The sequence below is a fragment of the Pan paniscus genome, chromosome 21 (genome assembly GCF_029289425.2).
Source record: "Pan paniscus chromosome 21, NHGRI_mPanPan1-v2.0_pri, whole genome shotgun sequence".
Lineage (NCBI taxonomy): Eukaryota > Metazoa > Chordata > Mammalia > Primates > Hominidae > Pan > Pan paniscus.
This window is the reverse complement of record NC_073270.2, coordinates 50,110,640-50,122,697: the sequence shown is the minus strand read 5'-3', so window position 1 is coordinate 50,122,697 and position 12,058 is coordinate 50,110,640. Positions and strand designations below refer to the sequence as shown.

The 12,058-nt window shown below is 47.8% G+C and overlaps 1 protein-coding gene and 1 long non-coding RNA gene across 9 annotated transcripts in view; one reads left to right on the top strand and one right to left on the bottom strand.

Annotated features, from left to right (window-relative positions):
• Nucleotides 1-12,058, bottom strand: part of HNF4A (hepatocyte nuclear factor 4 alpha) — a 79,446-nt gene that overhangs the window by 43,536 nt on the left and 23,852 nt on the right. For 2 of the 7 annotated variants that reach the window (XR_008622246.3, XR_008622247.3), the window contains exon 1: nt 956-1,080. The exons of 3 other annotated variants lie outside the window; for them this stretch is intronic. Coding sequence is in view for 2 of the 4 variants with exons in the window: in XM_057300800.1 (XP_057156783.1) it covers nt 956-995 (40 nt within the window). In the remaining 2 variants the exon portion in view is untranslated. Of the gene's footprint in view, nt 1-955; nt 1,178-12,058 lie in introns of those variants that run through there. 2 more of the 7 variants (XM_057300800.1, XM_057300801.1) reach the window with 1 other exon arrangement.
• The window catches only part of LOC130541046 (uncharacterized), a 38,906-nt gene that overhangs the window by 4,072 nt on the left and 22,776 nt on the right, over nt 1-12,058 (top strand). For both annotated transcript variants that reach the window (XR_010110998.1, XR_008955088.1), the window contains one exon: nt 6,948-7,097. This is a non-coding gene — a long non-coding RNA (uncharacterized LOC130541046). The remainder of the gene's footprint in view (nt 1-6,947; nt 7,098-12,058) is intronic.

Below are 12,058 nucleotides of genomic sequence, written 5' to 3'. Positions count from 1 at the left end.
GGTGAGGAAACTGAGGCTCAGAGAAGAAACATCATTTTCCCAGTGAGCCAAGGCAATGGTGTTAGAACTATCTCTACCTGGCTCCAGAGCTGGTGTTTATGCCCCTGCACCGATACGGCCTTCCATGAAGCCCGGCCCAGAAAGCTTTGGAGTCTGGTTACATCTCTCCCACGCAGGCCTGGCCTTCTCAGGACAAGAGGTGAGGAGGGGGGCTGTCGGGGTCCTCACTGTGTCTGGACTCAGAAATCCCAAGGAGAGGATGAAGTGTAGAACAAAGAATGTCCCAAGTCATCCAGATAGGTACCCAGTAGGAAGGTGTCCCCTGGATGGAACAGTGGGGGCCCGGTGGCTGTGCCCGTCAGCACTGGAGAACCTGCCAGGAACTCTCTGCCAGCCTCAGGTGGTGCGGGTGGCAGGGGAAGTCAGGAGGAGGATGAGAGGCAGGGAGGGAAGCATGGCCGATGAGACAAGCTCTGGGTGAGGGGATGGAGGGGACCCCATGCCTGGAGCTCAGGAAGGAGGATTTGGAGTTCAAGGCAGAAGTGGCAATGAGATTTTAACCGATTGTTTTCTGCTCAGGGAACTTCAAGGTTCCCTCTGGATTCTTGACCTGCTTCAGTTTGCTGACTCACTGGCTTTGGGCAAGTCATTTTCCCTCTCCATGCCTCAGTTTCCCCAACTGCAAAATGAGAGAGATAAGAGATCTGGTCTTTAGGCAGCCTTGGACTACCCCTAATACTCTACGGGGCTCCTCTCACCTTGTTGAGGTCGTCTGGATTCTCCTTCTCTGATCGGAACGTCATTCACCCATCAGGGCCCTGGACGTTCCTGGGTTAGGGGATGAGGGTACAAATCCTCCACACTGCTCCCAGTCTGGAATCCTCCCCCTTGGTTCTGTGTCTCTCTCTTACCATCCCATCCTTCCTTCCAGGCAGATGTGGAGTCAGGACCATACCTGGTGGGTCCTGGGGGAAGCCCTGGCCCCAGTCCGACATCCTCCTCCTGCTGCTATGGGGTCCCGCACAGTGCACAACCTCTTCATCCTTGAGGGAGCTCCTGCTGGCCCCCCTCAGCACCCCAGACCCTGCGAGGGCCGCTGGGCAGAGTTAATCCCTTAATACTGGTCACAATGAGATTTCAGGGATGGTGGGAGGCGGTCTCCATGGAAACTGCAGACCTGTCCAGGATCCATACAAGGAATTAGCCCCAGGGCTCTGCAAGGGGCTCCTAGAGAGCCAACCCCAATAGGAATGGGAGACACAGTGGTCTGGACTCCTGGGTCCTGCTCTGGCCCCCCTGTTGTCTCTCTGGAGGGCTTGGAAAAAACCATAACTCTTGCATTGCTTCAGTATTCTGCTCAACTGGACAGAGCCATATTCACAGGGAGAGCCCTATCACCTTTCTGAGCGTGTTTCTCCATCCCCCTGTTGGCATTGTAATCCTTAACCCAGTGGCTTTCCTAGAAGAGTGCAGGCTTCAGAATCTGCCAGACCTGAGCTTGAAGCTCAGCTTTTCCCTCCACGACTGTAAACTTAGCCAAGGCATTTCACTTCTCTGAGCCTCAGCTTCCTCATCTGTATGATGGGCACAATAATAGCAACATGGCATCCCTCTTGTGCTGGCTGGTGGGTAGTAACATCCAGTGAATGTGAGTCTCCTTCTCACCTTTTCCTGACTGCCACGCCCACACTGCACATTTGCCCTCCCCAGCCCCCTGCAGCTTCCAGAACCCCGTGGTCTCAAGCAGAGAGCTGTCGCACTTCCTTCTTTGCCTTCTCATCCTCCAAGTCCCATCTTAGTCATCTTCCTCTGGGAAACAGAACGCCGGGGTCCTCCTCTGTCCCCCCATAGCCCCCAAAGCTTTACATCATCATAGTTTAGTCAGATGGTAGTTAGACTGGTTGTCTGCCTCCTCCACTGGACTGTGTCCCGTCTACCGTTGTATTCCCAGGACCCACTTGATATAAATAGGCTGGATGAATAACTGAGTGAATGAAGGATGGAAATCGTCCATCGAAACATTCAACATTTATTCAGCACCTTCTGCGTGCATCGTTGTGGGTGGTGGAGATGCAGCAGGGAAGACCATGGGCAAAATATCCCCCTCAGAGGGGTGCAGATGAGCAAATAAAAATACAGGATGCCCAGTCAAATGTGAATTTAAGATACACAAGGAATACTTTGTTAGTATGAGCGTGTCCCAAATAATGCATGGGACCTGCTTATACTTTTAAAATGTGGTGTTCATCTCACACTCATATGAAACTGGGTGTCCTGTGTTGTGTCGGGCAACCCTACACCCTCCCTCACAGAGCTTGCGTTTTGGTGGAGAGGCGGGTTGCAGACACAAGCAAGTAAATAAATGAAAAACGAAATCAATTACAAACAGTGGTTAAGTGCAGTGAAGACGCACAGCGCGATGTGATAGCACCTGGGGATGGGCAGGACGATCCCCTGAGCTAGTGGCCTTTGCCTGCCCAGGTCATTTTAGCTCCAATGAGATGCCACTTTGCAAAAGTTCTTTGAGGATCTTAAAGGGCACGGTGGAGGCTGCTAAACTTGAGAGAAGGACTCTGAGGAGGGCAAGGGGCGCACCTGAGGGAGTGGGGCTGCTAAGTCTCACTTGATAGACTCCACAGTTTTGCAACTTGGATCTGGGCCTTCACAAACCTTCGCGAACCCGCAGCCCCACCCCTCGGGTCAGCCAATGTCTTCTGTGGGGCTGGGAGCCAGGGGAAGAGGCCAAAGGAACTGTGCAGAGAAGCGTGGCCACCCGGGCCGCAGCTGGGAGCCCTGACACCCTTTGCCGCCCCACCTCATCCCGCGGTTGCCCCAGGGCGCAGGGCAGGGCAGGCACCGCGCTGGGCCGGAGGGCGTCCCGGAGGAGGCGGCCAAGACTCTCCGCAGTGCTGCGCTTTGCGCTTCCTGGGCTCCTCCTCGTGGCCAACGCAGGAACTGGTGTTCAGAAACTTAAATAGCCTTAGGGACTTCACCAATCACAGCAATCCCGCCAATCACAGGCCCAGACGCACTATGTCTCTCCAAATCCAGAGGAGGCCTGCTCGATTCGATCACCAATCACAGCTCGTTAGATTTAGTTACCTAGAAGAACATCTCCCCATCACACACCAGCACATGGCCACGGCAGCAATCAGAACGTAAGATTTTAAAACCAGTTCCCAGGGTAGCAGCTGCTGCCCTTCCACCACCTACTAAACTTCTGTTCCCAGAACCTTGTTCCAATGTACAGGGGGGAGTCTTTGAGGAAGGTTCCAGGCTTTGTGCTGCTTCCATGTGGAAGCAGAAGTTAGCATGTATGGGGCATGTATAATGATATTACTATCATTAAATGTCATCCCCATTATGAAAATTAAGATAGGCAGGGGGTGATGGTGCACGCCTGTAACTCCAGCTTTAGGTGGCCAAGGTGGGAGGATCGCTGGATCCCAGGAGTTGGAGGCTGCAGTGAGCCACGATCGCGCCACTGCACTCCAGCCTGGGTGATAGAGTGAGACTCTGTCTCAATTTAAAAAAAAAATTAATGTGTGGATATAGGAGTGTGGAAAAATTATAACCTTTGGGTTAGACACACCTGGAGCCCATATACTATCTTCGTGAAGTAGGACGACTCACCTCCCCTTCCTCAGTCGTCAAAAGAGAATGACAGTCATATCTACATGTCATATATCATCACCCACCTTCTCTCAATTATTCAAGCCAACATCTTGCAAGTCACAATCTTTGTGTTGTGTTTCTCATGCCTTCCAGTTCATCAGAAAATCCAGTTCTTGCCACCCTCCAAACAGAATCTAGATTTTTCATCTTTCCATCTCCACCCCAGCCAACCTTATGCATCATCTCTGGAGGTCTGCAAAAGTCTTTTCACTTCTTCCCTTTTTTTTTTTTTTAACCTGCCAGGGTTGCGGAGGGGATCTCCCCCCTCTCCACCCCCCGCCTCCCCACCACCTGCCTCCGCCCCACCCCTTCACTTTTTCTCCTGTGGCTTCCCTACCCCCTACTCTTCACTCAGGGGCCAAGGGTGATCTTGTACAAATGTACATTGGCTCAGATCCTCTTCTACTTAAATTTTTATGACTTCCTATGCATTTATAACAAAACTCATACAACTCCCACTTAACACTGTGAGGCCATGCACGCCCTTGTTTTTTTATCTCTCCTTGTCCAACCTCATTTCATTCCTCTTGCCCCCACCCCTATCAGCAGCAGGCATACTAGCCATTTTAAAGTTTTTCTTTCCTGTCTTGGGGGCCTTTGCACATACTTTCCCCTCTGCCTGGAATACTTTTTTTTTTTTTTTTTTTTAAGATGAAGTTTCGCTCTTGTCACTCAGGCTGGAGAGCAATGACACGATCTCGGCTTGCTGCAACCTCCGTCTCCCAGGTTCAAGCAATTCTCCTGCCTCAGCCTCCTGAGTAGCTGGGATCCACGCCCAGCTAATTTTTAAATTTTTAGTAGAGACGGGGTTTCGCCATGTTGGCAAGGCTGATCTCAAACTCCTGACCTCAGGCGATCCACCCACCTCGGCCTCCCAAAGTGCTGGGATTACAGGCATGAGCCACCACACCCGGCCTGGAATACATTTTAGTAAGTGTTTAATGGATATTTGTTGGATGAATGACTGAAAAGGTCTTTCAAGAGGAACTGATAGTGATGTAAACTTCAAGTGCTCGGTGCATAACAGGTATTCAATGAAAATGATTCTATGCATATAGTAGAAATTTTGGAAAATAAAATAAAAACTGAAGATTTAAAAATCATATGTGCTCCAACATTTAGAAAAGTTCAAACTCTTAATGGCTAACCAGGGTTTCTTGACCTAAGCACTAATGACATTTGGGCTAGAGAATTCTTTGTCGTGGGGACTGTCCTGTACATTGTCCCTGGCAGCATGTCTGGCCTCTAGCCACTAGATGTCAGCAGCACTTTTCCCTACCCTCAAGGTGTGATAACCAAAACTATCTCCAGACATTTATAAATGTCCCTTGGGGGTTGAAATTGTCTCCACTGAGAACCACTGTGCTGGGCTTCTACCCCTACAAGAAATTTTCTCTCAGTCATTCAATGCTTCTCAAATCTTGGTGTCCATAAGAATCATCTGGGGCCATTATTAAAAATTCAGATGCCGGCTGGGCGAGGTGGCTTACACCTGTAATCCCAGCACTTCGGGAGGCCGAGGCAGGTGGACCACTTGAGTTCAGGAGTTCGAGACCAGCCTGCCAAACATGGTGACACCTCGTCTCTACTAAAAATACAAAATTAGCCGAGCGTGGTAGCACATGCCTGTAATCCCAGCTACTTGGGAGGCTGAGACAGGATAATCACTTAAACCCATGAGGCAGAGGTTGTGGTGAGCCGGGATCGTGCCATTGCACTCCAGCCTGGTTAACAAGAGCAAAACTCTGTCTCAAAAAAAAAAAAAAAAAAAAAAAAATCAGATGGTGGCTGGGCACAGTGGCTCACGCCTGTAATCCCAGCACTTTGGGAGGCGGGTGGATCACCTGAGTTCAGCAGTTCAAGACCAGCCTGGCCAACATGGTGAAACCCTGTCTCTACTAAAAAAAAAAAAAATTAGCCAGGCGCGATGGTGCATGCCTGTAATCCCAGCTACTCGGGAGGCTGAAGCAGGAGAATCGCTTGAACCTGGGAGGTGGAGGTTCCAGTGAGTGAAGATCGTGCCACTGCACTCCAGCCTGGGCGCCAGAGCGAGACACTGCCTTAAAAAAAACAACAAAAAAAATCAGATGCCTGGGGTCCTACCTCCAGGTGCCAGGACCAACAGTGGGCCTAGTCATCAGATTAAAAAAAAGAAAATATTTAATAAATAGAGGTGGGGCATGGTGGCTCATGCCTATAATCCCAACACTTTGGGAGGCCAAGGCAGGCGGATCACTGGAGACTAAGAATTCAAGACCAGCCTGGCCAACATGGTGAAACCTTGTCTCTACTAAAAGTACAAAAACTAGCTGGGTGTGGTGGTGCATGCCTGTAATTTCAGCTACTTGGGAGGCCAGGGCAGGAGAATTGCTTGAACCTGGGAGGCGGAGGTTGCAGTGAGAAGAGATCAGGCCACTACACTCCAGCCTGGGCGACAGAGTGAGAGTCCATAAATTAATAAACAAACAAACAAATTAATTCATTAAAAAATAGAGACGGGGGGAGGTGTCTTGCTACGTTGTCCAGGCTGGTCTTGAACCCCAGCCTCAAGCAAATCAGCCTCCCAAAGTGCTGGGATTAAAGGCAGGAGCCACGGAGCACCTGGCCCAAGTGTTTAATGAGCTTCTGGGCACTTCTGATACCAGGTGCTCTCAGACCGCACTTTGAAAACTCCTTGAGGAGGCCTCTCAATCACCTGATCACCAAGCCCTGTGTGAGGCTCCCTACCCACCTGGACCCTCTCCTTGAATTCCTCTCCTTTCCAGTTATTACCCTTCCCTAGATAGCAAGTGGTGACAGAACCAAACCCTAGCTCAGCCAAAGCCCAAATTGCCTCATCTCCCTCAGGGAATAGGCAAACAAACAAACAAACAAACAAACAAAACAGATCACAGAGTTCAGCTGAAACCACTTAGGAAATATCAGCATCCCCACCTCCCCACCCAAAAGGACTCCTGAGTTGCAGCCTGAGAGATGTGTCTGCTCATCAGAATAATGTTGTCAGACTGTGTTCTTTCTGGGGGATCATCACACTCCCTTTTCTGGAAACAAATGTTGGCCACTTGGTGGGATGGGCCATCATGATCTACGTCAGACAAATTCAGTGAGTCATGACTCAGCCTATCTCTCTAGACCCATCTTTTATGCCCCCTTACTTATAGTCTCTCTGAGGGCTGTTCTCAACTATTCTATTTCTCTCCTTTCCGGCACATGATGGGATTACATTTTCTTGCTTCCTTTGAAGTGAGATGTGACCATGTGACTTGTTTCAGGTAACGAGATGTGAGCAGAAACAACCTGTGTCACACCTGGGCAGAAGCTTTAAAGGCCAGTGCTGCCCTTGTTGGGGAAGCAAGTATAGATATGAATCGTTCCACAACGCGGAGCGCCCCCTGCCGACCCATGCTGGGCGTGTACTATAGGTGAGCAATTAACTTTGCTGTTCAAACCATTGAGACTTAGGGGTTTTTTTTGTGGTTGCAAGCTAACTTCACTTCACTTGACTGAACACAGTCTTTCCAAAGTTTCACCAATTAATGACCATTATGATTTTTTCATATCTGTAACATTTTTCTTACATCAACTCACTTCTTTTTACTTCAATTTATTTTAGAAAGAAATATTATTACTACCAAATGAAACAGTATCATAAGTAGAAAGCAATGAGAAAATAAACAGAATGAAAGAAATCCTGATATCAAATCCTGACTTAATACTATTTGCCTTTCAAAGCCTCTGGACCTTTGGTCTTTCTTTCTTTAAAAAAAAAAAAAAAAAGGAGCCAGGGGCCAGGCGTGATGGCTCACACCTGTAATCCCAGGAATTTGGGAGGCCGAGGTGGGCAGATCACCTGAGGTCAGGAGTTCGAGACCAGCCTGACCAATATGAGGAAACCCCATCTCTACTAAAAATACAAAAATTAGCCGGGTGTGGTGGCATGTGCCTGTAATCCCAGCTACTCAGGAGGCTGAGACAGGAGAATTGCTTGAACCTGGGAGGCGGAGGTTGCAGTGAGCCGAGATCGCTCCATTGCACTCCAGCCTGGGCAACAAGAGTGAAACTCCATCTTAAAAAAAATGGGAGCCAGGTGCGTTGGCTCATGCCTGTAATCCCAGCACTTTGGGGGGCTGAGGTGGGCAGATCACTTGAGGTCAGGAGTTCAAGACCACCCTAGCCAACATGGTGATATCCTGTCTCTACTTAAAATACAAAAATTAGCTGGGCATGATGGCATGTGCCTGTAATATCCCAGCTACTTGGGAGGCTGAGGCAGGAGAATCACTTGAACCCAGGAGGCGGAGGTTGCAGTGAGCTGAGATTGTACCACTGCACTCCAGCCTGGGGGAGAGAGTTGAGACTCCGTATTAAAAAAAAAAAAAAGAGGTCCCCAAGAGTACTTCTCAATCTTTTGGATCCCCAAAGCTGTCTAAGATTGTCAGAATATTTGAAGGCAGCACAGTATTGAGGCTGAGTGTAACAATTCTGGAACTTGACATCCTGGGCTTAAATTCTGGTTCAGTCATGGACTAGCTGTGTGACCCTGGACAAGTTACTGAACTGCTCTGTGACTGTTTTCTTATTTGCAAAATAGTGACCATAATGATGTGTATGGCATTAGGTCGTGATGGGGATTATTTGTGTTAATGTATAAAAAGGGCTTAGAAGTGTGCCTGGCACTTAGTGAGTGCTATGGAGGCATTACCTATAAAATGATGGCAGGACCCAGATCCAAATAGATTTGGTGAATTATTGTTTGTTTTTTTTTTGAGACAGGGTCTCTGTCACTCAGGCTGGAGTGCAGTGGCGCCATCACAGCTCACTGCAGCCTCCAAGTCTCTAGGCTCAGATGATCCTCCTACCTCAGCCTCCAGAGTAGCTGGGACTACATGTGTGGACCACCACCCCTGGCTAATTTTTCTATATTTTGTAGATATGGGATTTCACCATGTTGCCCAGGCTGGTCTGGAACTCTTGGGTTCAAGCAATTTGCCCCTCCTTAGTCTTCAAAGTGTTGGGATTACAGACGTGAGTCACCCCACCCAGCCTGGAGAAATGTTTGAACTCCATGGAGATAAGTAAAAAATCCTCTGCATTGGTTAAAAATAAAACACCTGGATGATTTATTTATTTAGTGTAGATGGGAAAAACTACCTTAGCAGAAAGTGACATAGCAAAATTCTAGAGGTTTTACTTGGTGGCAGCTGCCCAAACCTCTAACCCAGTCGTATGTATCATTAGAGAGAATGTAGTTCCCAGGTCAGAGGAGCTAAGAGGTCCTTGGCATTCTACTCCTAAGGAGCATATATGGACAATTGTGTTTAGTTTTCATTTTAATATGAATACTTAAAATTTTCCTAAGATGGCAGAGGATGAGAAAGCTATGCCCCTTAGGCCGAGTGCAGCGGCATGGCTCATGCCTGTAATCCTGGTGCTTTGGGAGGCCAAGGCGGGCGGATCACGAGGTCAAGAGATCAAGATCATGTTGGCCAACATGGTGAAACTCCATCTCTACCAAAAATACAAAAATTAGCCGGGCGTAGTGGTACGCACCTGTAGTCCCAGCTACTTGGGAGGCTGAGGCAGGAGAATTGCTTGAACCTGGGAGGCGGAGGGTGCAGTGAGCCGAGATCTCGCCACTGCACTCTAGCCCAGCAGCAGAGCGAGAGTTCGTCTCAAAGAGAAAGAAAGAAAGAAAGAAAGCTATGCCCCTTGAAGAATAATCAAAGATCCAAAAGAGTTCTGGGCTGGGTGTTGGAGAAGAGGAGAGAGAGGTCGTGTAGCAGAGTGGTCAGGGCCATTGCCTTTGAAATATCAGTGGTGCCATTTACATAGCTGTTGGACCTTGCTAAAATCATAAGCTCTTCAAGCCTTATTTGCTTCATCTATAAAATAGGAATCAATGATAGGACCTTTTCATAGATTGCTTTGTGGAGTAAATGTGTTAAACCTTATAAACCTGGCAGGTAGCTGCCCAGCATACAGTTGTGTTATTTACTCAATTCAAAGTACTTTCCTGCCGGGTGCGGTGGCTCAGGCCTGTAATCGCAGCACTTTGGGAGGCTGAGGTGGGTGGATCACTTGAGGTCAGGAGTTCCAGACCAGCCTGACCAACATGGTGAAACCCTGTCTCTACTAAAAACACAAAAATTAGCCGGGCGTGGTGGCAGGCACCTGTAATCCCAGCTACTTGGGAGGCTGAGGCACAAGAATCACTTGAACCTGGGAGGCAGAGGTTGCAATGAGCTGAGATCGTGCCGCTGCACGCCATCCTGGGTGATAGATTGAGACTCAGTCTCAAAAAAAAGGCAACAAAGTACTTTCCTTTGGAAAAGAGTGCCCATTGGCTGGGTGTAGTGGCTCACGCCTGTAATCTCAGCACTTGTGGGGCTGAGGCAGGCAGATCAGTTGAAGCCAGGAGTTTGAGACCAGTTTCACCTGGCCAACATGGTGAAACCCCATCTCTACTAAAAATACAAAAATAAGCCAGATGTGGTGTGATGTGCCTGTAGTCCCAGCTACTCAGGAGAGTGAGACAGGAGAATCATTTGAACCCTGGAGTTGGAGGTTGCAGTGAGCAGAGATCGTGCCACTGCACTCCAGTCTGGGTGACAGAATAAAACTCTATCTCAAAAAAAAAAAAAAAAAAAAGCTCTCACTGATTCCTACACCTTCAGAGAATGAACCAGGACCAAAATGTGGATGCTACAGGGAGGAAACTTGAGGCTCAAAATGGAGATCTTTCTATAAAATACAATTGTTCTACCACAGGAAAAGCTGCTTTATTAAGTAGTGAGTATTCCGTCATTGGAAGTATTAAGCCCAAGCTAAATGGTCAACTGTCAGGGAAGGATGGTGAGAGGATTCCAGCGGGTTAGAGGTCAAATCAAAGAGCGTCTACCAGGTGCAAAAGTCTTAATTAACAAAGTACTATCAAAACCAAATTCATGTTTGGGAAACTGTATATCCACATGCAAAAGAATGAAATCAGACTCTTTCCTTACACCATATACGAAAATTAACTAAAAATGAGTTTGACGGAAAAGTATAAAACCTTTGGAATAAAACATAAGGGAAAAGCTTCATGATATTAGATTTGGTGATGATTTCTTGGATATGACACCAAAAGCACAGGAAATTTTTAAAAATTAGATAAATTGGACTACATCAAAATTAGAAAAATTTGTGCACCAAAGGACACTTGACTGAGTGAAAAAGCAACTTACAGAATGGGAGAAAATATTTGCCAATCATATATCTGATAAGGGGTTAATGTCCAAAATATATAAAGAACTCTTACAACTCAATAACAACAACCAAAAACTTTAAAAATGGACAAAGAGGCCAGGTGTAGTGGCTCAAGCCTGTAATCTCACCACTTTGTGAGGCAGAGGCAGGAGGATTGCTTGAGCTCAGGAGTTTAAGACCAGCCTGGGCAACATAGTGAAACTTTGTCTCTACAAAAAAATTTAAAAATTAGCCAGGCATGCTGCACACCTGTAGTCCCAGCTTACTTGGGAGGCCAAGGTGGGAGGATCACTTGAGTCAAGGAGTTTGAGGCTGTGGTGAGCCACGATCCTGCTGCTGCACTCTTGCCCGGGTGACAGAGCAAGACCTGTCTCAAGAAAACAAAAAAATTGGCAAAGGACTTGAATAGGCATTTCTCCAAGGAAGATATACAAATAACCATTAAGCACATAAAAAGATACTTAACATCACTAATCATTAGGGAAGTGCAAATCAAAACTGCAATAAGAGGCTGGGCACAATGGCTCATGCCTGTAATCCCAGCAGTTTGGGAGGCCAGGGCAAGTGGATCACTTGAGGTCAGGAGTTTGAGACCAGCCTGGCCAACATGGCAAAATCCCAACTCTACTAAACAATATAAAAATTATCTGGGTGTGGGCCAGGCACAGTGGCTCACACCTGTAATCCCAGCACTTTGGGAGGCCAAGGTGGGTGGATCACGAGGTCAGGAGTTCGAGACCAGCCTGGCCAGCATGGGGAAACCCCATCTCTACTAAAAATACAAAAATTAGCCGGGCATGGTGGCATGCATCTGTAATCTCAGCTACTCAGGAGGCTGAGGTAGGAGAATCGCTTGAACCTGGGAGGCAGAGGTTGCAGTGAGCCAAGATTGCGCCACTGCACCCCAGTCTGGGCCACACAGTGAGACTCTGTCTCAAAAAAAAAAAAAAAAAAAGAAAAGAAAGAAATTATCCGGGTGTGATGGCACATGCCTGTAATCTCAGCTACCTGGGAGGCTGAAGCAGGAGAATAGCTTGAACCCTGGAGGAGAAGTTTGCAGTGAGCTGAGACTGCACTACTGCACTCCAGCCTGGGCGACAGAGCAACACTATGTCTCCAAAAAAAAACCAAGACAAAC